Source organism: Neltuma alba, unplaced genomic scaffold (assembly GCF_004799145.2).
Source record: "Neltuma alba isolate B1F8T4 unplaced genomic scaffold, ASM479914v2 tig00011924_pilon, whole genome shotgun sequence".
Lineage (NCBI taxonomy): Eukaryota > Viridiplantae > Streptophyta > Magnoliopsida > Fabales > Fabaceae > Neltuma > Neltuma alba.
The window spans coordinates 18,887-46,649 of NW_021636515.1; the positions used below are offsets into that span (position 1 = coordinate 18,887).

General features: G+C 34.6%; 2 protein-coding genes and 2 long non-coding RNA genes across 4 annotated transcripts; all 4 read right to left on the minus strand.

Annotated features, from left to right (window-relative positions):
- Positions 1-8,195: 8,195 nt before the first annotated feature.
- On the minus strand, positions 8,196-12,641 carry LOC114719566 (glutamate receptor 2.7). Its single transcript, XM_028905078.1, has 5 exons — positions 12,359-12,641; positions 10,084-11,369; positions 9,634-9,934; positions 9,118-9,527; positions 8,196-8,573 (listed from the first exon to the last, which is right to left on the minus strand). Exons 1-5 carry the CDS (start codon positions 12,639-12,641, stop codon positions 8,196-8,198), a joined length of 2,658 nt encoding a protein of 885 aa, XP_028760911.1.
- A 10,307-nt stretch (positions 12,642-22,948) lies between these two features.
- Positions 22,949-26,179, minus strand: LOC114719567 (glutamate receptor 2.3-like). Its single transcript, XM_028905079.1, has 4 exons — positions 25,991-26,179; positions 23,832-24,478; positions 23,408-23,705; positions 22,949-23,014 (listed from the first exon to the last, which is right to left on the minus strand). The coding sequence occupies exons 1-4, from the start codon at positions 26,177-26,179 to the stop codon at positions 22,949-22,951; spliced, it is 1,200 nt and encodes a 399-aa protein (XP_028760912.1).
- A 1-nt stretch (position 26,180) lies between these two features.
- Positions 26,181-26,401, minus strand: LOC114719574 (uncharacterized). Its single transcript, XR_003737917.1, has 2 exons — positions 26,341-26,401; positions 26,181-26,263 (listed from the first exon to the last, which is right to left on the minus strand). It is a non-coding gene; the product is annotated as an uncharacterized LOC114719574 (long non-coding RNA).
- A 227-nt stretch (positions 26,402-26,628) lies between these two features.
- Positions 26,629-27,583, minus strand: LOC114719573 (uncharacterized). The gene is made up of 3 exons (XR_003737916.1): positions 27,550-27,583; positions 27,358-27,423; positions 26,629-26,735 (listed from the first exon to the last, which is right to left on the minus strand). It is a non-coding gene; the product is annotated as an uncharacterized LOC114719573 (long non-coding RNA).
- Positions 27,584-27,763: the final 180 nt, after the last annotated feature.

Below are 27,763 nucleotides of genomic sequence, written 5' to 3' on the forward strand. Positions count from 1 at the left end.
AACACATTCAAAGAAAATATTAAAATACATGTAATGCATAAAATTTGGTTTCTCATTTCGTTCTCATCCACTCTCAATTAAAGCCATATTTATTGTAGGAGTTGTTCAATATAAGTGACTTGTAAAACATTTTAGTATAATAATAAATGGATTAAATTGAAAAAAAATTTAATTTTATTTTTATCAAATTTTTTTTGTATTTACAAATTATTCTCAAATTTTTTTAATTCTCTCTCTTTTTAATAAGAATTAAATAAAAAATAAAAAATATGCATTAAAAATATTATAAGTGAGTTATGTTTGGAACCTAAATTTATTCCTACAAGTCACCAACCTTTAATAGCCAAGAAGTGACATGCTTTATAAAAGCACTCGTATGAATCAGTGGAACTCATTATTACGATGGCTGCTATAAAAATGAGTGGGGTCTGCGAGGGACACGCGTGCAAGAAGGAGAGGAAGAGAGAAGAAAATGAGAGAATAAGTTAAAAGGCAAAAGCAGAACAGGATGAGAAATGGGACAGGGGAGAACAGAGGCCTGGGCCGTATTTTGCATTCGAAAGGCGTGCCTCTTTGTCTCTTAACCGCGCTTTCCACCTCACCACTTTGCTTTCTTCGGAGCATCCTTTCTTATTTTGGATGAATGAACCCATTTGTTTCCACTAAAGAATTGACACATTGAGAGGGGGCCAAGATATATGTCGTACATATAAAGAAAGAGAGGATGGAAGAATAATTGAAGTTAGAGGTTTGAAATTTTTGTTGCATGATGGAGACAATAGACAAAAACGTACAGCTACAAATGTTATTTATAGGAAGATATTTAGAAATTTGTAGGTTGGAGGCTGAAGAATGAAGTAAAAAGCAATTGTATTGGCATCAAAGTAATTGTTGTAATACGTATGGCTATGACGTTATTGCTTGATGGTAAAATTGTAAGTTCTTGACTTTTTATTCAACTGTGATTCTTATGCTCAGTTAGTGTTGAATGGTCAAAGTATGCGCTGTGGAAGTTGATGTGTATGTTAATAATGCTAAGTTGAGTGGAGATTATTTGTGAGTAACGATGATGTGTTGATTGTACATTTTCACAAAGTATTGAGTAATGAAATGTGGAGTGATTTTAGAATAAGTGGATCATATGTCATATGCTTGGGGTGAATTAATATGAGAAAGAAATGGGATAATTGATGTGAGCATCCTGTGTGGGGCTACCTTGCTATTTATTAAATGAGTTAATGTAATTTTTTATTTCTAAAATTTGAGCCTTTTTAATTTTGGTCTTTCAAATTTCAAATCCATGGTTTTAATCTTTAAAATTTAGTCTATTTTACAACTGAAGGTGCAACAATGTTAAAAGTTGCTGAAATCTCATCAATAACGTCAAAAGTGGTGATATGGACTCACCAGATGACACCTAACTGGATTTTATACAGATAACAAAGTGCAGCATAGTGAATAGCTCTTGAAAATGACTAGTGAGAAAGAAAAAATAGGAGGCTAAAAGATGCATTTTGAGGACCTGTACGTTCTTTTTTCCCCTTCCATTATTCACACAAGATCCAACTAGTTAGGTGCCATTTGGGTTTAATTTATTGTTTATGATACTTTAATAGATTTTAACATTGTCACACTCCTGGGACTAACATTTTAAAACAAACCAAATTTCAAGACTAAAACTACATGTTTAAAATTTGAGAGATTAAAACTAAAATAAACCCAAATTTTAGAGATAAAAAATTATGTTAACCCTTATTAAATAATAATGTAACATTGATTTCTAATTTTTTAGAATGGTACAATATTATCCCTACCACTTAAAAAGGCAATACTTGCGAGTTTTGTGCAACTCATCAAGTATTGATCGTACTCCATTTTGACACGCACATATCAATAGGCACAGATTTTAGTGAGAAGGGTTTTAACCACTTAAACATAAGTTCGCAAGTCCATGTAAATGTAAAAAACACCCAAGAGTCATATCTCTTGCAAAAGAAAAGAAGCTTTAGAGAGAGAAAGTAGAGAGAAGTGCTATGTTTTTCCCACAGCTGATGTTAAACGAATTGGGATCCCAAAAACAGCCACCTAACTGCCCTATGGGTAGGCCAATGAGCTGCCATGGATCTCCAAGCCCCATTCCTAGTACGAAGGATAGTGAGGGAACTTTGGTCTCTTCATCTTATCCAATGCTGAGACAATCACAACAGGTAGAGAAGGAAAACAAGGAGGATGGAGGGAAGGTTCAAACGGTTATAGGTAACTTCACCAGAGAAACGTCACTAATAGCCCGCTAGGAAGACTAGATGATCGATGATGAAATCGAAACATTGGGTCACAAAGAAGAACCCATGTTGTACAGGGAAGCCCTGGAGCCAAAGGCTACGACAGAGGGCCATGAAGCGAGATAAAAGCTAGGGGAGGACACATGGGATGGGAACCTACTATTAGCAAACCCAGAAGAGCTACTAGAAGGGGTCACCATAACAGACACCATCAAAGGATTGAACATTGAGTTCTCAGAGAAAGAAAAGCGTCAGCTAGAGAGAAAATGGGAGATGACTCTCATAATAAAACTTTTGGGAGGCACGCTAGGCTTCATGCAGATGAGAAGGAGGGTTCAAGCGATGTGGGGTAAGATTGGAAAAGTAGAAGTAAACGACATTGGCAATGGCTACATGACGGCGTCCTTCCAAGCCCTCGATGATTACTATTTTACATTGGAGGGTGGTCCTTAGCTCATCCAAAACCATTATCTCACAGTGCAAATATGGAAATATAATTTCAACCCTTGGAATGAGAAGATCCAAAGACTAATAGTATGGGAGAGGCTTCCAGGTCTGCTAGGAGACTACTATGATAAAAAGTTCTTTTATAACTTGGGCAACAAGATAGGAAGAGCCATAAAGGTTGATGAAATGACACTCACAAAGGCTAGAACTATGTTCACACGAATGTGTGTAGAAATAGACCTCTCTGCCCCCCTCCTACCTCCCATTTATTAGATGGAAACTGGCTGAAAATAAATATGAAGGATTGCATTTGATCTGCTTCAACTATGGGAAATTGGTCATTGCAATGATTGGTGCCCATTGAAGATGAACCAGGAGGCTACTATGATAAAAGGTGGACAAGGCAGTAGAAATAACCAGGAAACAAAGGAGGCTGCAAGAAACCTACCACCGGAACACAGACACCAGCAAACCCCTTCAGTGAATATATGGTGGCACAGGTTCCAAGGTGGGGGAGGAAGACGTCACCAAGGGAGAGTAGGGAGGCAAAAGGACAGAGGAAAGCTATCAAAGGAGAGAAAGGAGTTGGTATTGTTTCAAAGTTTACAGTCCTGGAGATTGAAGAGGAAAAAATATAGAGAGAGAAAAAGCAAGGCCAGCTGAGATAAGGGCACTTATTGATATAATAAACGAGCCCCAAGAAATAGGAGCAGAAGTAAGAGAGTGTGTACATGTGAAAAAGAAGACTAAGGATATAAAAAAGGTGTCAGACGGGAAAGACGAGGTAGGGAAAGAGTTGACTAACAGTGAGAGAAAAGAGGAGAAAAATGGAGGCAAAAGGGGCAGAGGTACCTCGGGAAATGAATAAAATACAAGAGTTTAAAGAAGGGAAAACAAAGAAAGGAAGACGGATGGAAAGAATAAAGGGAAGACTACTAGAGGAGTGGAGAGCAAGAAGGCCCAACATGGAGGAACTTCTAAGCCGAAGGAGCAAAGAAGAGGAACTGAAGAGCTCAAAGTTAACAGAAACATGGAAGATTGCGAGGAGACCAACAAGTGGGCCATTGAATCGAGGAAAGAAGTGAACATTAATGAGAATGGAGCCAGGTAGGTATAAGGAAATTTAAGTGCATGGGAGACAGATGGAATGGACTTAGAGGAAGGTAACTTGTAGTGGAGCAGCTGCTAAGAGAACATTGCCACTTGATACTAGAAAGTGTTCAAGAGCAGAGAAGCTCCTGAATGGAGATATAAGTGTTAACCTGACGGGGATTGTTTCCTTTCTTGTTATTTGTCTAAATGATAGTTGTATGGAATGTAAGGGGGGCAGCCGGTAAGTCTTTCGGTCATGCCTTGAAAGAACTAGTTAAAAGGATGAAACCGTTACTGGTAGTGTTAGTAGAAACCAGATGCAATGGTGAAGTTGCACAAAGGGTAATTAAACAGCTAGGATTTAGTAGAAGTCATATAGTCAAAGCATAAGGTATGTTCGGTGGAATGCTGCTAAGGAATGATAATTACATTACCTTTAATTAGATTGAGTGTAGCAAAAAACATCTCCATGGGGAGGTCAAGGGAGTAGGGGAAATTGATTGGTTCTTAACTGCAGTGTATGCTAGCCCGAAAGAGATGGAAAGAAGAGAACTCTAGAGTAAACTTGAAAAAGTCTCAAAAAATACCTAGGGTCCTTAAATGGTCATTGATGATTTTATCGATAGGAAAGAGCTAGGAGAATAGAGGGGAGGAAAGAATCCGAATGAGAAGAAGTGTAGAAAATTCCTCACTAATATTAACAACTATAAACTAATTGATATGGGAACAAAAGGCCAAAGATTCACTTAGAGGGGGCCTTTAATTAAACCAACAAGAAGAATGTATAAGAAACTTGACAGAGCTTTATACAATGAAGCCTAGAGGAATGCATTCAATGAAGCCTTTGTGAGAGTTGGGTCGAGAGTGGAATCTAATCACCACCCACTCTTCATCTCCCTCAAGATCCCGAAAGGAAATAGGAATGATAGGCCTTTTTGGTTTGAAGCAGCTTGGTTGAGACATACAGATTTCAGGAGGGCCTTAACAGAAAATTGGGTTGGATTTGTAGAGGCCCACAAGCAAATGAATGAGCTGAAGGAATACCTACAAGTGCGGAACAAAAATACATTCGGTCACATTACCCAAAGGAAGAAAGAATTGATTAGAAGAATTCAAGGAATTCAAAGAGTGACTAGTGAGAAGGAAAATAGGTACTTGGAGGATCTTGAATGGAAATTGCAGAAAGAACTAGCAGAAGTCCTCGAATAGGAAGAAATCTTCTGGTTTCAAAGGTGAGAACTAACTAGTTAAATGATGGGGAATAGAAACATTGCCTATTACCATACCAAAAACCAATATTAGACGATGGAAGAATAGAGTCTCAATTTGCTAAATGAGGAAAATGAAAGAATTGAATGGAAAGAGGAGACAGGGTGTGTGTGTTTATAAATTATTACTTCCAAAAACTGTTCTGTGAAGAGGAGAATAACAGAAAGTGGACCAATACTATTCACAGGTGGTCGGAGATCAAGGGCAAAAAGCGTGCAGAACCGTGATGAATATGTGGGAGAAGCCAGAGAACTAGCAGAGATTAATGAGACATTAATCACCCTCATACCCAAGATAAAAACACCTAGAACGATTCAGCCAATTGAGATCGACTTCACTTTGCAATGTGATTTACAAGTGTCTCCAAAATTATGGTGAAAAGATTGAAGTTAATACTCCTGGATATAGTCTCACCTTACCAAGTTAGTTTGTACCAGGAAGGGATTCATGATAACATTATTATTGTCAATGCGTTGATTCAATCAATGAGAGGAAGAAGAAGAAAGGAAAAAAGGGTTTTTATGACAATAAAGGTAGACCTAGAGAAAGCTTATGACCGAATAAGCTGGAAATTCCTAGAGGAAATTTTGAAGGAGATGAAGTTCCCAGAAGAAACCAAAAAAGAATTATGGGGTGTGTGAGCACTATGTCAACTATATATTCTATGGCATGGTGAGAAATTAGAGGGCTTCAAAACCTCCAGGGAAATTAGACAAAGGGACCCCGTCTCCCCCTACTTCTTTGTACTCAGAATGGGAAAAACTCACTCACTTAATCCTTGGTAGTGAGAGAGAGAAACAGTGGAGAGGATTGAGAGCTAGCTGGAAAGGGCCAATGATATCACATATGATGTTTGCTGACGATCTCGTTCTTTTTTGCAGAGGCAGACTTTAAAACAGATAGATATTATACCTAATTGTTTGTAGGAATTGGGAGAGATGTCGGGACATAGAGTGAGTCATGAAAAGACGTATATTTACTTCTCTCCTAATGTAGGTGGCATTCCAGAAGGGAAATTTGCTAGAGAAGTGGTTTCAAACAAGTAGAGGGAATTGAGTAGATACCTGGGGCAGACATATCCTTTCCAAAAGACGAAGAATGAAGTATAAAGATGTGGTTGGCAAGATAAAGAGAAGACTGAGTGGATGAAAGGCATCAAGGTTATCAATGATGGGCAGGATAACTTTGGTTAAATTAGTCACCAACTCCATAGCAATCTACCCCATGCAGCATGATAAAATCCCCATGACAGTAGTTGAGGAAATGGAGAAGAGTCAGCAAAATTTCATTTGGGGAGAGGAAGGCATGGAGCATACCTGGCATGCAGTGAATTGGGAAACAGTGTGTGACACCAAAGAGAAAGGGGGGTTGGGCATAAAGGCAATTAAGACCATGAATAATTCCTTTATCATGAAATTGCTATGGAGGTATAGTAAAGACCCAAATGCACTATGCGTTAAAGTTTTGCAAGGAAAATATGGAAGAGAAGGGGGTCCAGTAAATCGGTTAGAGGCAAAACCAACTGACCCGAGACTATGGAAGGAAATGTGTAAGATGTGGGATGAGTTCATGGAAGTAACAGTTACAGGAGACACAAGAATAAGCCTGAGGGAGGCAGAGAGGAAATGGAGCCTAATAAGCAATGGAGAGTTTACAATGGCTTCAGCTTATAAATGGCTTAGGGGGACTGACCATAATGGGAGTTTGAACCAATGAAATCGGATCTGGAAACTGAAAACACCAAAAGAATAAGGGTCTTTATGTGGAGAGCAGTGCATAAGAAACTACCTACTAAGGAGCTAACTAGGAGATGGGATGGGGGCTGAGGATGGTGCCTAATCTACAACAGTGGCATTGAAACACTGTTACATGCCCTTAGGGATTGTCCGTACGTAACATCCACATGAAGGAATTTAGTACTAGCACAAAAAAAGACACTCCTTCTTCAGACAGGAGTAGGTAATGTGGTTGCAAAGGAACATTAATAAGAATGACAGGACATAGAAGAAAATTAAATGGCCGGAATTGTTCATTGTAGCATGTTGGCAAATCTAGAAATGGAGAAATCAGTTGATACACTCACAAGGCTTTGAGATCCCTGTAAATCCTTGACAGACCATTATGAACTACCTGGAATTTTAGCATCACAAGTGGGCAGAGGAGATGTCGGAAGTAGCTGAAAAATCATAGGACCAACCAAATTGGCGAGTACCAAAGTTGGGATGGTGTAAACTAAACACGGATGTGACAGGTACTTTAAACGGATGGAATAGTTATGGTGGAATAATTAGAGGAGATAGTAGAGAATGGTTAGGAGGATTTACTATCAAAATAATGGAATGCAGTGTACTAGAGGCAGAAGCCAGAAGTCTACTAGAAGGATTAGAATTATGCTGGAATTTAGGATTTAGGAAAGTAGAAGCAGAGTGTGATGCAAAGAACATGGTGGAAGCAATTTTGAAAGGAAAGAGCACGAAAGGAAGCTGCCATGTCTTTGAGAGAATCCAAGAAATATTGCACTTAGAGTTGCAAGTAAAACTGGTACATATCAGGAGAGAATGCAACCGCTGTGTTGATAAACTGGCTACTATGGGCTTGGAGTAAACAAGAGCAAAAGAGTTCTGGCAGGCACCACCAAAAGAATGCATACCAGTGATACAGGAAGACATTGCTGGGCTTGAGAACGTTAGTTAGGCGTACAATTACCTTTAGTGTTTATGTGACTTTTCCTTTTTTCACTAAAAAAAAAACACCTTTAGGAGAACTATTTCCAATCAGGCTTGACAATGCTGAAATATGACTCAATCAAATAATCATACCAAATATATGTATAATTTAGGAGATGATTAACATGGTAGCATATTATTATTTATAAGAGGCATTTCTTTTTAGTTATTTAAAAAGATAAGTATTAATTGCTTGAAATTATAAGTTCCACTGAGCATGTCAAGTCCATTGACGTGTTTTTTTTATTAATAGTTAATACATGTTTCTAGTTGGCCATAAAATAAAAAAAGACAAATTATAGTAAGGAGCTTTATATACACTTGTATCACACGTTTAATAAACAGCTACTGATTAACCAGCTAGCAACTCCTACTGTAATCAAGCCTTAGCTAACTTGAAATGCTGCTTCTTATTGCGCAACCATTCAATCACCAACTGTTTCAGAGTGGAAAGCTTCCTAAGCAACCATGTAATCACTGGCAATGGATTCAGAGACCGTTTAATCACTGATGGATTTATAATGGAAAGGCCTAAAGAGAGGGCCACAAGAGATGATAGGACAGGGTAAAGGCCTCCGAAGTTAGTTATGCTCAAACTTGATGTCTCTATATCACTTTGGTCTTCAAATTCCAAATCTTCAATGGAGGTGGGTAAGGAGCTCTTGGCCATTAATAGTCGATATGACTCCACATCTTGAATCACTTTTAAGATTGCATTCGAGAAATGCGAGACCAGGCTAGATTTCTTTGGGAATGCCTGAAAAAACAATAAATATATAGCATCTCCTTAAAGTTTTATAGACCAAACTAGTGATATATCATACTTTATGGTTGGCAAATGATTTAATTTGACAGCCATTAGGTAAAGTTATAGTGCACAAGCCTTATGGATTTAAATATATATATATATTGAAGGTTCTCTCTCTTTTTTTTTAAAGACTTAACAATGACAAGATTTGAATTCAATTCACATGTGGATTCTAAATAGATGCAATAAAAATCTTAATCCTAAAATTTGGGCGTACTCTCTCCCATCCTAATTATATGTCAAGGTTTTAAATTAAAGCCCCACTTAGTCTTAATTAAATGTAGGGCAAAAATGTGATAATCAAAACTTTTTAATCTCATATCCTTCCTTAGTAGTAATAAGTTGGTCACATGCTTCAATTCTTAAATAACATTTATGTGGGGTCATTAATTTAATAATATTAATATTTTTACATAAATTACCTTCAAAACGTGAAATTAATTAGTTAACTTTACCCTGTAGTAATTAAGAAGAGTGGAGCAAGTAGACTTACAAAAGCAAATCCACCGGTTTTGTAGAGTGGTCCTGTCATCATGAATTGAGACTTGTATTTGGAGAGAAAGAGTGTGAGATAAGGAGTTTCATCAAAGATAGCATCTATTGTTCCATTTGACAATGCTTCATTATACTCTTCACGATGTCGTAAAGGCTTTAACTGCTCAGGCTTGAATCCCATTTGTTCAATCAAAAGCCCTCTCACCCACGATCCATCTCGATATCCCACATGCAGATTGCTATTCTTAATAAGCTCTTTTTCGTTCTCAAATGAAGGCACTTTCGTCTTTCCTTGTGTTAACATTGAAGTTAAACTTGCTGTGTAGACTTGCACTACCAAGATGAATAGGAATGACGTCAGTATCACCATCCATCCTGCAGCTCTGCTTTTAAGTTTCTCCATAGCATCTGTCATAGAGTACGTACGGGGCGTAAATTGAAACATAATAACATATATAATCAAGCTATATATACATATGTGTGTGTGCACGCTCTACATAAGAGATGAACTAACCGATCTTGTAAACAAGGAAGGGGTTGTAATAGAATTCTTCAGTTTTTTTTCTTCCTTCACTGGTTTTGGTGGTTTTGTTTCTTTCTAATATGATTATGATAACAGTTGCACCCATAAAAACGGCAACAAGAATTAACCACAGTAACCAGTTGAAAGGTTTCAAGAGGATCCATTTACTTGTGGTGTCCTTCTTCACCCTTACCACCATAGCCACTCTTGAATCTAAATACGGCAACGTGAAGTCAACGCATTCTGTGCGGTTTTCCACAATTGTGATGTCTCCAATTATAGCATCAAGATCCTGCAATAAATATTTTCACACACAGACCAGGTGTGAAGGTAAAAAGAAGAAATTGTATAAGCATTGTTAAGTATACCGGTATCATACCTGACTTTTCATTATAAAATAAAAGAAGAAACAACTTAAAAAGAAAAAGAATGAAAACTTGCCCTCACTCTCAGCAATTGGTTGCAGAGAAGATCATCAAAGGTTATGTCAGTACTTGTCAAGTGAACAAACTCATAATTATTTAATGGAAATGGCAAAACCTGCACTGCTTTTAAGAACACATTAACAGCAAAGCCACCACTATCAATCTGAAGCTTACTTAAATTATATGCACTCACAAATTCATGAAAAGAATTTGTTTTAGGGACTCCAATTCTCAACTTGGGTGGTTTATCCAATGTGTCGCCCGGCCATAGTGGATCTTTCAGTGGGTATTCACCATCAGATGTCTTACCACCTTTACTACAATTTTGAACAAGTTTAGTTTTAGGGCTCCAACATCCGATTATCCTTTCTCTGTCTCCTATCACATTGTATACTTCAAGCTCTGATTGATCTAGTTGTCCATTTCTTAAATTAAAATTTACCCCTGACTGGCTTTTGAAATGAGTAGCCTCCTGAATTATTTCTTCGCAGCGAAGTTTTATGCCATTGTTTGCGCCTTGCTTCTCCACCACCGTAGCCAATACTTCGATTGTGTGATAGGCCCACCATCCATAGACAGTTAGGGTAGTCCTGAACCTATCAGTGAAATTCTTCTCTCTCCCCCTACGCATAGGTGTTTTTTTGGGGATCAAATCCATTGGCCTCACTCCCAATGCACCTTGCATGTATCTTTTCAAAGCAACAGGATCAGTAATGTTCCTATATATGTTTTGGGTATAATACAATCTTCTGGTAGTATTAACTCGAGGATCTGTCAAAGAAGATAGCTCTTGGGTAAGTATCCAAGCATATCCTTCACCCATCATGTCTTGTTCTTCTGCAGAAAAAACAAATCTTGCTCCGAGATCCATGCTCATATGGACAAGAAATACATGTGTGCGCATGTCCTTTAACTCGAGGAGAATGTCGTCAATTTCAACATCTGATGAATTTGAATCAACAGCAATTACATCAGCCATTCGTATGCCCATACCTTTCAAGACATTGGAGAGGCATGGCACAAGGTGACTGCCATATTCAGTGTCTTCATAAATGGGGACGATTGATTGCCAACCAAGAGCTTCAATAACCTTAGCGATGGCTTGGAATTGAAAGCAGTCAAGGCCTTGATCGGAGTAAATGGAGGACGGAGATGGAGGGGGCAAAAGAGATGGACCAGTTATGGGAAACCAAATGACAGGTACTTCGTGTTTCTTACCAAGTTCCACTACAAACCTTGCTTGCTCCGGGTTTTGGGGCCCCAAGATGGCACATACTGTTCTATTCTTTATCAGATAGTAAGCTGCTTGCATATATAATCAAAGGTTGTCTCCCACTTCTATCGCCTTGACCTCTCCATGTATGTTAACATAAAATAAGCCTATTTTGTCAGATGATAGGTCTACTCTATGTTAACTTGAAGAATCAGGGAGACAGGATGGGAGAGCCAACAAAGAAAAAAAAACCATATTAATAAATAAAATGATATCCCCTACATTTATGACTATCTAACATTTTAATGAGGGAATGATATTTCAATTAGGATCATAATGTTAATTTAGTTTTAACTTGGATCCAAAATTTTTTTGAAATTTTAGTAAAGGGCTTCTTGTTTTTTTTTTATAATAATCATAGCATTACATAACTAACATTTTCCTCTAAAATATTCCATGTTAAATTTGAAAAAATCAGCTGCAAATTGAATTATTTTATACACATAAACAGTAGTGAATTACGGATGGGGAGGGTCATGTTTGCAACATATGCAGTCAAATTTTCACATTGAATTCTTGAAACTTAAACTTTGATATTTTAAAAATACGTAATTGATGGCGAGCTTACTTTTATTATGAAAAAAAAATAACATTTGATGAGGCCAGCTGATAGCACTATGCCTTAATGACATTATTATTTCATTAAGCTTAAGCTAGGACAGATTCGAGCACTATCTTGTCTAATTAAAGTATGCCTCTCAAAGAAGCATTTTGCATTCATACAGACCCAAACTCAAGACTTTTTGGCTAAACAACCAAAACCCCTCCTATAAGGATGAAACACTAGTTGGTGATCTCACTTATAATTTTTTTTTTTTTTATGCAAGTAGGATGAAACACTAGTTGGTGGTCTCACTTATAATTTTATTCAGCTTATATTCAGAAAAGAACGAGGCTTGAGCTCGCTTTTTACATCAAACTGCAAGCCCAGGAACCCGAAACAAGCTAAACTTTTCGGTGTGTGCTGTGGGTGGTTTTTTGTAAATTTCAGAAGATATATGGAGTGTAGTACTGTCACCTGCTCTTTCCGCGGCGACGACGTCGTTCCGAGGAACATCCTGGACTATAAGTTCAATCCTGGTGGCTGTACGGTTATTAGTGGAATAGTAGTCTTCGACGGCGAAGATGAGGCTGCGGCTAACTTTGGAACCAAATGTTGAATTCAGATCAAGAATGACGCCTACGGGCACTCCATCTGGTTCGGCCGCCATGGAAGAAGCTCTAAGCCATAACAGTGCTAAGACCACACTCATGCTTGACGCAAAACAAGCTTTCAAGCTTTTCTGCAACTCTGCCGCCATTATTGACCCCAACTATCTCTCTTCTCTTTCTTCATCTCCCTTTTCCTATATATATACATATATGCCCTTATTACCATTATTATTATTATACCCTTCTTTTTTTTTGGACCAGCATATGCCCCCTTTCATTATTATCTTTTGTTTGTTTTTGGGATTAATTTTTCAACCTCTATTTTCTTCTTTTTTTCTTTTTTTGCCAACATTTCAACTTCTATTTTCACATCCCATCTGGATTTAGATTCTCTCCACTTCTTCTCCCATCCTCTTTCTCTCCATTACCTTCTTTTTCCTTTCACAATCATTGGATAATTCCAATAGTTCAGATTTGAAATATTATAAAAATAATATTATTAAAAAAAATAAATAAATAAATTTAAACTGTTAAAATCTGATCTAAATAGTTAATAACTGTAATTAAAAAAATTTGAAAAAAATTTGCTCTGTAATAATAAACTGTAGATATGAGCTGTTCAAATTAGATTTTAATAGTTTAAATTTATTTATCTATTTTTATAATTATATTTATTTTTACAAAATGTTGTAAAATATTAAATTTGGACCATTGAAGTTTTGATCCAATGGTTGTAAAGGGTCAAAGAGGATAGTGGAGAGGAAGAGGATGGAAGAAGATACGGAGAGAATCCAAATCCTTCCCATCCATGCATTTGTACGTTTCAGTGTTTACTTTTGCCATGAGTATCATGACGTTGATCAAATTTAATTCATCATGCTTGTCTACTCTTTCCTTCCTATTCTGTCTTAAAATTTAAAATAAAATATTCTAATTACCTTTCTAGCTTATATCAATGATATAAACTTTTCATCTATTTTAAAAATATACAGTTAAATCCAATCAGTTAACAGTATTAAGAATATTCTAAAAAAATTTTAAAATATTATTTTTAACTAAAATTTATATTAAAAAAATTTTTATGTACTATTTTACTCCTCATTTAAATAAAATTTTAAGCTATATTTTTATAATTACACGAATTTCATTCAATTAAATTAAATATAAAAGACTTGAATGATGTATTTATATTTTTCCAGTTACATAAATTTCATTTAATATATCACTTTCCAATAAAATTATAATAATTTTTATAATAATAAATAAAAAATAAAATAGTACGTTTTTATTGATATAATTTATAAACAAAATAAAGTAGAAAATTATACTAAATATAATATAGCTTTGATCATTCCTAAATTATATTTTTTTTATAGTTACACAAATTTGATTCAATTAAAGTAAACATAAAAGACTTGAATGATGTATTTATATTTTGACGGTTATATGAATTTCATTTAATATACACACTTTTCAATAAATTTATAATAATTTTCATAATAATAAATAAATTATAAAATAGTACGTTTTTATTGATATAATTTATAAATAAAATAAAGTTAGAACATTATAGTTAATATAATGTATTACCTCCGGTTCTAATTATAAGGGCTAGTTGACTAATTTGAGGAGATTAAGAAAATAAGTTAAGTTAGTTATTTATAATAAATAGGTATTATTTTTCTTAAAATATCCTTGTTAATCAAGTTTATTAGTTAAAAGTATCATTATTAGAGGGATTACTTTAGAAAAAAATGCACAAATATAGGAAATAAAGTGGATTGGGATCTTATAATTAAAACTAAAATAAAAGTTAAACGAGATCTTATATTATAGATAGGAGATAGTGGCTTCTATCAATTCCATGCTTTTAGTTAATTAAGGGTAAAGTATGTGAGAAAGTGGGGGGAAAAAGTATCATCGTGAGATAAGTTATTTATAGGGAAAAAGACAGTAAAATACTCTCAAAATTACTAAATAACAAATTAGGATGGGTAAATTTTAAAATCCCAATTCAGACCCCAGGTACCATTTTGAAAATTTCAAATCTTGTAAAATGACAATATTGTCTTTACTGTCGGTGACTCCTTCTATATAGCTATTGACTACTCTATTTTAACTTTTGACAACTTTTGTTTTTAAAGTTCTAATGAATATTTTTATATAGCTATTAACTATACAAGAGTAGTAAATCGCATTACTGGAGTAGTCAATAGCTTAGCAAGAGTAGTCATTAGAATTTACAAATAAATGTAGTCAATAGTTAAAAAAAAGTAATCAATACATAAGAAAGAGTAATCATTAGAGCTCTCCTGACCAGTCACCGGAGTTCCGGTAACGTGTCATCAGAGTTTAAAAGTAAATGTAGTCAATAACTAAAAAAGAGTAGTCAATATATAATAAAGAGTAGTCATTAGAACTCCGACAACCTGTCACCGAAACTCCGGTAACCGATCGCCGGAACTCCGGTGATTGGTTGCCGGTAGCCGGAATTGCTGATGTAGCAGTATTTAAAAAAAGTAAAAAAAAAAAGTAAAAGAGTATTTGTGTAATTTTACAAAATTTGAAAATTCCAAAATATTACCTGGGGTTTGAATTGAGATTTTAAAATTTATCTACTCTCTTTTGTCATTTAGTAATTTTAAGGATATTTTAGTGTATTTTTCTCTTATTTACATTGCGTGAGAAAAGTTTGATAACGAATATTCTCACTTTTATCATAATGCTTATCCACCTTTTTCTCACCGTTTCTTCCTCATCAGGCGCAGCCAAGCAGCACAAGACATAATAGTAGCCCTTTTGAAGAAGACATCTATCTTTAATTTATTCGTTTATTTATATCAGTAATTTAGATACATATATACAATAAATCATGCGTAACCTATGAATGATTTGAAAACCGGACCAGACCAGTCCGGCTGGCTTCCGGCCAGTTTATTGTTGCCACTTTATCGGCTTGGTTCACAGCTTTGGACCATCTAAGGAGTTGAGCTGTTCAGAGCCGGCCGGTAGCCAAAGTAAAGTCAGGAACCGGACGGCCAGAAAAGAAGAAGGAGAAAGTGAACGGGAAAGAGGGAAAATAGATCGGAAGAAATGGGAAAAGAAGGGAAAGAAAAATGTTGACATTAACACAAATCCATAGCTTTCCTCCCTACCTCCTATCGCCAAATATAAACCATTGTATTATCAAAAATAGAAAGAGGAAGCCACGATGACCAGAAAACTGAGACGCAGGAAAACCAAAGAAGAGCTTCGGAAAAAGGGAAAGAAAAAGAAAAAGAAAAACTTAAAATGTGACAAACTTTCTTTTTGATTTTGCGTGTTTCAAGCATCAATTCAGAACTCTTCGAGAATGTGTCTTGGAGACATGGGAAGGCTGTAGGCAGATTTTTTTTTTTTCAACGTTTGTGTTGAGTCTTATAAATTTTAAGGTTTATTTACAATTATTTAGTTGATTTTTATTTTTATCTAAATAATTAATATAAAATTGAACATCTGTGTTTTTACTATATTACTACACATGATTTGTTGCGAGATACATTGTTATCATATGGGTTTGCTAATTTATTATGAAATGGACTATTTAAGTTGATTTTTAAATTATTTAATAAGTTAATATTTTATTTTTATACATATATTATTATACAAACATAATATTAGTTTTTATTTAGTCATTGTATTATCAGTTTGATTACCGATCTAACGGATTCGACTAGACAAATCGTTATTATTTTTTTCAGTTTGACATTCAATCTAACTTTTAAAATATTGCTATTTATAGTTTGTTCAATACATATTCTTATCACTTGATCTATGTAACTATTCAGAAGTCACACACACAGATGATCATATCTGCATTTTTAGGTAATTGTGATTCATGCTCGCGAATGAATAGCAAAATTATATAATTCTTCAAGACTGGTCTATAAGCATCAAATCTTTTGAAGGTGTGTGGTTTTTTTTTTTTTGGTGAACAGGGGTGCGGGTTTTTATAAGTATTAATTTGGACTTATTTAATTATTCAATTCATCTATTTTTTTTTATTTTTACACATAATTAATTATATATATCTCTCTAATTTTTTTCTTATTATTTCTACTTATTCACTCTATAAATAAGGGTGTTTTAAAAAAATAAGTTGTACTCCCTTTGATCCTTATCATAGGACATCTTCTAGAAGCAATTTTTGATCCTGAATATATGCTATCAACTAACTTATTAATTGTTACTTTCTAATTTTATCCTTATTGTGAATTAAGGTTTAGTGCTTATAAGCTTATCAAACTCCGTGTTTCTCTGCTTTTATCATTTAAGTTTGGAGTAAACTTTAAAAAAAATCAATTTATAACAAATTTAATCTTCACATTTTATTTATTTGCATGTAAAAATTAGAACTTGTTTGGAATAATTTATAACTAATTTTTCAATCGTGATTTACGGAATATAAGATAAGTTTTATTTTAGATTATGTGAAACACTTTTTTTGAGTTGCGTGATTTAATTATGGAGTAAAATACATCAACAATCCTCTATTTAATCTAAATTATAGAGATCTCTATTTTATTTTGAAAACCTACATTGACCTCCCTTAAAATCAAAATATATATTATAAAAAGCTTTCTTTTAGTTTTGAGATTAAAATTTTATCTACCTAACCATTAGTTGACCATTAAATTATAGTGTTGACCCATTATTTTAACCAAAATGCCCCTCTTTAATACAAATATTACTTAATAATTATTATTTAGTCATATATGATACTCCTCCGGTCCTTAATATAGGATCCAATTCTTGAGTTGGTTTTGGTCCTAAATATAAGACCCATTTTTCATATATATTAATTTTCTCTAAATTACCCCTATGGATACTCCCTCAATCATAATCAAGTAGAAGAGGGAAATGGGGTATTAAGAAAGATGATTATGGTGTTTTAGGAAAAATATATCACTTTTCTTATAATTAACTAACTTACCTAACTTCCTTAATATAATCAAATTAGTTAAATGGGTTTTATATTAAGGACCGGAGGAGTACATCCTTATTTGAAATTAAAAAATAATTTCAATACATATTTTAATATTTTTTGTTATACCAATTGCCATATTATAAACTTAATTAATTTTATAAATACAAATTTTCATTTTGCAATAAATTTAAATGTTTAATCTCATGTATAATTTTTTAAATACATCTGTTAGCTAAAAACATTTTGTATTCATAAATATTACCTCTTATCCTAATTATAAGATCTTATTTGTAGTCTACAGATGAGATCTTATAATTAAGATCATAAATATTATGTATCTTCAACTAAATTATAAAGTGATATTTTAATTTAGTAAAAATACTAAATAAATTATTAATAGATACTCCTCCGGTCCTTAATATAGGACCCAATTCTTAAGTTGGTTTTGGTCCTAAATATAAGACCTATTTCTTATATTTATCAATTTTCTCTAAATTACCCCTATGGATACTCCCTCAACCATAATCAAGTAGAAGAGGGAGAGGGGTATTAAGAAAGATGATTATGGTGTTTTAGGAAAAATATGTTACTTTTCTTATAATTAACTAACTTACCTAATTTCCTTAATCTAACCAAATTAGTTAAATGGATTTTATATTAAGGACCGGAGGAGTATTATTATTAAACTATAAACTAGAGATTTAATATAATGAGAAGTAAAGTAATAAACAAGATTTATTTTAATATAACTTTTAATTAAAATTATATTTAAAAAATCTTTTCAGAATATTCTTGAAACAGTTAATGGTTTGGACTTTCAAAATAGAAAACATGTCTGTAAAAAGTTAAACGGAATTTTGGAGGTGCTTCATGATTATTGGATGATGAAAAAAAAAAAAGGGGGAACAGAATGACGTCGGCTGGAGTGACGTGGGGGAACGAACGCAGCACATGAATCATGTGGTAACAAAGATAAAGTGATGCCGTGTCGGGCTGAATATGCATGAGGGAAGACCAAATAGATAAGCATATGGACCTTGGGCAAATGGATGCGTGACACGTGTTCTTAATTATTTCCCATTTTGCTCCCCGTAATTAAATAAAAAGAAGAAGATAAAACTGCCCCTCACGATTTTTTTCCCCATCTAGAATGTTACCTGAGCACTATTACCTGGAGACAAGGTGGGCCGTACAGAAGAGGTCTCTGTGCGCCCTTTTCCTCCACTTTCTATCTTACCATTACCTCCTTCAAATCTAAATATGAAATTCATTTTTAATATTTTAAAATAGAGAAGTATAATATTACAATTTAAATGCTATAGATTTAATATTTTATAAAACCATGAATAAAATGTTAATTTTTTTGACAAAATAAATAAAATCAAACTACTAAATTTTATTTAATATGAAATCGGGATCAATTATTAAGATGAAAAACAGATGCGGGATGGAGGGAAAATGAAGGGGACCTGGATGCGGTCTCTATCTGATGCCATTGTCCCCACTCGGATGTGATGGGACCATTGGCTGCACAATTTTACAATTATTCTCTTGGCCCGTTCTCAATTATCCAAATTTCGCATCATCCCTGAACCATTAATTGGCGACGCTTGTTCTTGTCTCACGAACACACGAGTGGCTATCACCAATTATTCAATGCAATCTGTAGGAGTGAAGGCTGAGTAATTGTCAATGTTTGAATGAACGTAGAAATTCAGTTGAAAATGTGTTTTATGGTATGATGGGGAACAATATGTTGCTCCTCTGCTCACCTAATTATTGAGTTGATTTTAATCTTAAATATAAAACATATTTATCATATTTATCAATTCTTTCTATAAATTATTTCTGTAGATACTTTTTCAACCATAATCAAGTAAAAAGAGAAGGAGAGAATTAAGAAAGATGATTATAGTGGTTTAAGAAAAACATGTCATATAATTAACTAACTTACCTAACTTCCTTAATCTAATCAAATTAGTTAAATAGGTGTTATATTAAGAATAAGAGAAGTACTCCTCTGGTCCTTAATATAAGACCCAATTAGTGAGTTGGTTTTGATCCTAAATATAAGATCCATTTCTCATATTTATTAATTATCTCTAAATTACCCTGTGGATACTCTTTCAACCATAATCAAGTAGAAGAGAAAGATGGGGTATTAAGAAATATGATTATGGTATTTTAGGAAAAACGTGTCATATTTCTTATAATTAACTAACTTACCTAATTTTCTTAATCTAATCAAATTAGTTAAATAGGTCTTATATTAAGGACCCGAGGAGTATTACATAATTCAACGCGCAAGATATGATACGAGGGAGGTAACCGGAGGACAAATAAGAGTACCCACTACAGGAATGTCAAAGATGGTTCTATTCTTATTTAGTTATTGATTATTTTTATTAATTGATTGGCTACTTTAATTTTATTATTGATTACTTTTATTTTAAAAATTCAAAAAATGTATTGGGAGTCATCAAAGATTCAATGACTATTTTTATTTAACTATTCACTACAATATTTTTGTTATTTTTTTACTTTGATTTTAAGAATTTATAAATTATAAATTGTAATATGAGTTGCTGATAGCATTAAGGCTTAATAACATTATTATTGGATTAAGCTTAATCTAGGTTAGATTCGAGTATTATCTTGTCCAATTAAACGCATGCCTCCCAAATAACTCTTTTGCATTCATACAGACTTGAACTCAAGACTTTTTGGTTAAACAACCAAAAACCTTTTTATGAGGATGAAACACCTGTTGGTGATCTCACTGATAATTTCATTCAGCTTATATTCAAAAAATAACGAGGCTTGACACACTTTTGCATCAAACTCCAAGTCCAAAAGCCTAAAGGAAGCTAAGCTTTTGGGTGTGTGTTGTGGGTGGTTTTTGTTTTGTCAAAAAAAAAAAAAGATCTAATTTGAATTAAAATCCGTAATTTTCCTTTTAACTTTAGAGCTTTAATTTATTAGCCGCATGGCAGTAACAGTAAGAGCATCAATACGCGAATATCAGTATTTTCCATTTTTCTTGCTAATGATCATCCTGAAAAATCTATTATAGAAGCAACATTACTAAGACCACGCTCGTACTTGACACACAACAAGCTTTCAAGCTTTTCTGCAACTCTGCCGCCATTATTGACCTCAACTATCTCTCTTCTCTCTCTTCACTCTTCCTTTTCTTTGCGATAAACTTTGCGCGTTTCTTGAGAGGGTGGTGAGCAGCAGAAGACGTAAGAACCTTTCTTCGAAATAATGCTCCTTGATTCTTGATCCTCCTATTGAAAGAAATGCGCTTGCCTTATTGTGCTTCTTGAGGCATTACTGATGGACCTTGAACAGCTGTGCTCTGATGCTATAATTACATTAGGAGATTTGCCCAGCTGAGTTAAACTTTTATCATGATTAAAAAAAAAAAAAAGTCCATACTAGAGCACAACTGACCCAACCCTTAAATAGGGCTTCTACTCTAATGGGCCTTAACAGTACGACCAAAAATGAGGGCCCAAGGCCCAATACAATAGAACTATCCTATACAAATGTTTGATAATTGGAAGCTTTTTGAAGGGCCTGGAGATCACATAAGGAGTTCAGCATTTATCGCCCCATTTTATGAAACCCCAACGGCTAGTTGTTTCGGGTTGAGGGTATGCATTGGCGTGTAATGTTTATTTGAGGATGCTGTTCCAGAGCAAACTTATGAAGGGCCAGGACGTGATCTTACGTTTTTCTGTCTGAAAGAGAAGTTTGTCTTTCTAATATACCAAGGACTAAATCACATTCCATCCAATAAAACAAATCTGAAATTGTTGAGCCGGAAATTCTAAATTCCAATGTCCAAAGGTCCCTAAAATTTTGTTATTTACCTTCCACTGTGCGATCATTTAATGCGACAATGTTATTAATGACAATTTCAAAAGATATATGTGCAAACGTATATATGATGTGCATTGAGCTGAACAAATAATAAGCTAACTGAAGAGAAGAGATAAATGAGAGAACTTGGAGAATTATTCATTACAAAATAATACTAAGGCACACACAATCAAAAGCTTTTAATTAAATACTATTTATGATAATGAGTTTATCATATTTTGACTCTTTTCTATTCCTTCACTCAAGATGGTGCAGCTAAAACCTTGAGCTCTTCGGCTCATGTGTGCTGGCCCAAGTCGAAGCCTGATGATGAATGGAATGGGCCTGGGTGCCTACAAGATTTAGGGGGTATTTGATTCCCCTAAGAATGCTATTTAAAAGTATGTTTATGCAAATTGAAATAAAACTCTTTTCGTATACTTACGTATACTGTAAAATTATTTTTAAAGTCATGTTTTTGTTTCCACTCAAACACCCCCTTAATCAAATTGGGATTAGGCCAATCTCTTATAATGTACTAAACTAAAGTTTGAATTCTCATTAGGAGAGGTGCTCACATTTAATACCCAACAATACCTTAAATGAGATAGTCTCTAATAGGAAGATACTTATGCGTAACAACAAAAAATTGGAATCTCTTTAAATACAAAAAATCATTCTCTTTATTTCATACTGTATTCAAACGTATCAACAAAATTTTAACTGATTTGGTGATGGTCTCATCTTTACTGCATCCACCATTCTTTCCTTATGCCTTGACAGCTCATCATTATCTATTATTTATACAATATATCTCCTAAATGTTCGCAATTTTTGGCATTTATTATTGAACTTTTAACCCTTTTTCGTTGCAACATCTGCACATTCTCATGCCAAGACGAAGTTGATCCCCATATCGGCCGAAATCACAAGTTTGTAGCCATTATCTCCAAGTTTTTGAAGAAGTGAACCTGTTCCTTAAAATGACGATTGTATAACATTTCCAAGACGTTTAGAACATTTTGTCTTAACGCAAAACTAAACTTAGTTGGCGACAGTGAGGCCCGTTGGACACCCCAAGTCTTGGAGCCAATGTCTGATGTTAATGACTTAGTGTCCTTAGGTTGTGTAAAGTTGACATATGCTGCAGCATTCCCACATCAATGAGGTTGACTTCAATATTTTCACACGCAGAATTTCTCCTTAAAGAAACCTCTATCGTGCCGTCCTCATTCATAGTTGAACTCAGGAAATTGTTATTTGAAGGTGGCACCTTCATAAATGGAGCTTCCCAGAGTCCACTGGAGTTTTTCTAGATAGGAAGCTTTTTTGAAGGCTCTGGAGATGATAATTTAATGCGACAATGTTATTGCAGACAATTTCAAAAGATATATGTACAACCATATATATGAAGGGTATTGAGCTGAACAAATAATAAGCTAACTGAAGAGAAGAGATAAATGAGAGAACTTGAAGAACTATTCATTACAAAATAAAACTGAGGCACACACAATCAAAAGGTTTTAAACTTCGAGTTATAGTTTTTCACAATCTTATTCTTTTCACTTGGACTACCCGCATTAAGTTACACCTACAAAAGATACTGATTTTCCTGATGTTTAGCTAGCTGCTAACTGTACCGCCGGCGGCCGGGTCCGGAGACTCTCCAAAATGGCTCTGAAATGAAACCTACTTGTCATGCAAATAACCAGCCATGTGTAGAGCAATTGATGTAGCGTAGCAAGAGAGAAATTCATACATCTGTGTGTTTTTTTGTGGCCAGCATGCTCACCAATGATATCAGTTATCAAGTGGAAAAATCAAGACAATTAATATCTCAATCATCGTAGGCATATACAGGAACAGACCTATGTTATAAGCAGCTGCCCCCACCTGAAATTTTTGCTTCATTTGTAATACACATGGATTATAGATGTAGATTGAAGATTAATTTTTATTTTTTCAATATTTTCTAGTTTCCTCCCTGAGCATATCATGCCTGACTTTCCCTTAGAAACTGAGAAACACAAAAGCTGATAATAGTAAAACAACTGAAAAAAACAGAAATGAATAAACACTTGCCTTTTTTTTGAGATTGTAGAGAAGATCATCATAGCTGGAGGGAGTCAGCTCTCCTCTAATGTTGTTCACGGGTACAAACTCACAAGGTAAAGGAAATGGCAAAGCATCAACCACTCTTTTGAACACATCAACAGCAAAGCCAGTAGCTGATATTTTCCGTCCTTCTACAGTAACATCAACAAATTCAGTAAAATGCGTTTTTGGTACCTCAATTTTCAACTTTGTTGGTCTCTCCTTTGTGTTACCCGGCCATGTTGGGTCCGTTAGTTTGAATTCACCAGCTGGTTCATCAACTACACTGTGATTATGAGATCCTCAGTCGGGGCTCTAGTATCCAATGGTAACTTCTGTTTGGTTTTTCACATTGTATACTACAAATGCCGATGGTACTAGTTGTCCTGGCCTCAAACTGAAATTCCCTGACAGGCCTCGGAAATCAGTATCCTGAATTGCTCTGCGAAGTTCTGGGCCTGTTTCAATGCGCATTCCTATATTTGCAGCATAAACTCTGCTTCCATTACTATATGTGACGTTCTCTGCCGCACAGGCCAATGCTGAGATAGTGTCGCAAGTCCACAAGCCATATACAGATAGGCTTTGATTGTACTTCGACAATTCTATCGCTAAGTAATAGATATGAGGGTAAATGCTGGAGTGAACAAACACAGCTGGCCTCACACCCAAAGCACTATTTGTGGAGCCTCCCATTTTAGTTTTATCCATAACTTCAGGATCCAGCGTAGAAGATAGCCCTTGAGTAAGTACCCAAGCGTATCCTTTACTCATCATGCTTGCATTTTGTGCATACTCCACAAGTCTTGACCAAAGGTCGACGGTCATGTGGGCAAGAAGCACATATGTTCGCTTTCCTTTTATCTCGTTAAACTCAGCTTTGATTTGAGCATCCGTGGAATTTTGATGAATGGTGCTTATGTAAGGCACTCGAGTGTTCATGTCTTGCAAGGAATAAGAGGGACATGGAATGAGGTCATTGCCGAATTCTGGCTCTTCATAGATGGGGATCACAGACTGCCAATTATAAGCTTCGATAATGGCTGCTATAGCTTCGAACTGAAAGCAATGGCCTCTAGCAGAGTTGGAGTTGTTGCAGAATCGGAAACGAGGTGGCAAAAAGATGGACCAGATGGAGAAAACCAAATCACAGGCACATCAAACTTGTAACCAAGTTCCTTTTCCTTATTTATTGGATCCCAAGCTGCTTAATGCCAAAATTACGAAATTCATTTTCCCTTTCCCTCTGCAAAACTTAATCGTGTTTATTGGCATAAACTACCTCCTGTCTTTGCATAAAATCTAGTTTATAGTATTACAAACCAGATTTCATATTACAGACCGAAGTTAGTTTTTAATATAACTTACTCTAAAAATCAACTTTTATGAATTATTTGAAATTTCAAAGTTTCTTGTGAATATATATATCTTCAGTATTTTATTTTCTTAACGTATACTGAAATTTGTAAAAATTTAGAATTTTATATTATTTGATAATTTTTTTTGGAAGAATTGTTATAAAATCTCAGGAAAAGAATATAATTATTACAAAGTCTCAATGACTACAAAACAGTATACTATGACAAGTTTTAATGTATAAAATGAAAAACAAGATTTTTTTAATAATCATTTTCTTTTTTTTTGGGGGATCTTATAATAATATTAATTCTCCCTAATTTTTTAGGACAAAACCCATTTGTTTATATTTTTTATGTTGAATTCTCCAATTGAATTTCACCATGTGTGATTTTATTATTTATGATACTTTAGCGGAATTTTGAAATTTTTTGGTTGGAAAATTTTCTCCAGTCAAGTTTTTTTTTTTTCTTTTTTACCCAATCCATGGACGCTTTTAACATATATAGACACACATAAGACAGTTAGGGAGGGTGGGTATTGAGCGAGCTAAACTTTGGGTGAGGGTGAGGGTGAGGGTATGAGGGTGAGGGCCGGGATTCGACATTTGTTGCCCTATTTTATGGAACCCCAAAGGCTACTTCTTTCAGGAAAAGGATATGTATAGGCTCGGAATGTTTATTTCAGGATGCCGTTCCAGAGCAAACTTATGTCAAGACATGAATTTGCGTTTCTTTGTCCCGAAAAAGAAGTTTATCTCTCCAATGTACTCAAGACTAAATCATATAATTCCCTCCAATAAAACATATTAGTAGTCTTTTTTTTGTGGGATGACACCTGGAATTGTTGCGCCAAAAATTCCAAATTCCTAAGTTAAAAAGGGCCATAAAATTGTGTTCTTCATCGTACTCTGTAATAATTTAATGCAATAATGTTATTGCAGGCAATTTCAACAGATAATAAACTGACTGAAGAGAAGAGAGAAATGAGAGAACATGGTGAATTATTCATTACAAATAAGCAGATAGGATGGGCAATGATTTCCTTTTTGTTTTTCTCCAGTCACAACCAGAAGGTCTTCAATTTTAGTGTTTCATCACCTTATTCTCCTCACTTGGACTACTATTCACAGTAAGTTACTACACATACGTAAAATGATGGTTTTAACAGATTTTTTCAGCTGGCTACTCAATATATAACTCCTCCGCCGCGAACCGTCCAACAAGAAATCCATTTCTTTTGCAGCCATTGAGGTTTCAGAATTGAAAGGCCGAAGAAGACAGCTAAAACACATGCTACTGGGAAAAGGCCTCCAAAGTCTTCTATCGTCAAACTTCGTGTCTTCACATCACTTTTGAATTCGGATTTGTCAATAGTGGCGTCTAACGAGATGCTCTTCATCATGTCACCCAACGTCGTCACATTTTGAGTCACATTTAATATTGCAACTAAAAAATTCGAGACCAAGGTAGAATTCTTTGAGAACGCCTGAAAATACAACACATCATCCACGTTTTATACGCCATATATATATATAATGGGCAAGAGAGAAGAACAGTACCCACAAAAGCAAATCCAGCAGTTTTGTAGATTGGTTCTGTCATCTTGCAAGAAGGGCATTGGGAAAGCATGAGCATAAGATAAGGAGTTTCATCAAAAATAGCAACAATGCCTTTTTCTCTGTCTTCGTTTGATAATGCTTCCTAAAGCTTTAACCGAGTTGTATCGAATCCTATTTGGTGAATCAGAAGCTCTTTCACCCACGAATTGTTTTGATATCCCACTTACCGATGGTTCCTTCTGATCTCTTGCACGTGCTTCCATGGTGAAGGCTTTGCCGTTGTCCCCTCTGTTAAAATTGATGTTAAATTTGCTGTGTAAACTTGCACTGCTATGCCCAATAGAAACATGACCACTATCACCAACCATTTAGAATTCCCATTTTTCAAAAACTCAACATCTGCAATCATCACACACACAAAACATTGATAATACACAGTGTCAAAATAGAGTACGAGGAAACAAGTTGATACATCATACAACTACTGCCTCTACCAAATTATCAGTTACTCTTAACCAATGCACATAAAATTTTTGAAAAAAAAAATCTTGAAATTTTGATCCTGTTTCTCAATCTCTCTCTCTTCATCATAGTTCTATACCAAGAGTACTATCGGAAAAAACATTAATTACTTCATAGATTTTATAAAATCATCATTCATAGATAAAAACATAAAAAGCTTCTCAAAGCCACTGAACCAACAAAATAGTATATATATGAAATTAATACTACCTGTAATTCTTAATAGAAGAACTAGACAACTAATTTGATGGTGACAGTAAAATTAGTTGAATTAGTTATTCATAATAAATGTGTCTTCTTTTTTCTAAATTATTCTCTTTAATTATATGCATAAAAGTTACCCATTGATTTAAAACCTTTTAATATGTGTAGTTAATAAGGATATTATGAGTAAAAATTATAAATTTGAAAAGGCAAAGTTGACTGAGGTCTTACAATTAAGGACAAAATGAACTATTTATCAAGCTCCTCTATTTACACAAAACAAAAAATAACTCACCGGTCATGTAAATAAGGAAGGGATTACGGACATATTCTCTGTATTTGCTTTCTTCACCTTTCTCTGCTGCTTTTTTTCCCCCAATGTGATTACAATAAGAGTTGCAACCACAAAAATCGCAACAAGAATTAACCAAAGGAACAAATCAAAAGGTCTGAAGAGGATCCACCTGCTTTCGGAGTCGGACCTCACCTTTACTACCATGGACACGCTTGAATCCAAATACGTCAACACAATCTATGCGACTCGCTAGAACTGTGATGTCTCCAATTATAACATCAAGATTCTGCAATATTTTCATATAGGCATTAAGTGTTGGAAATAAATCCCTACATATATATATATATATATATAAATTGTGTGTTTTTTGGGCCAGCATGCTCAGTACTGATGATATCAGTTATCA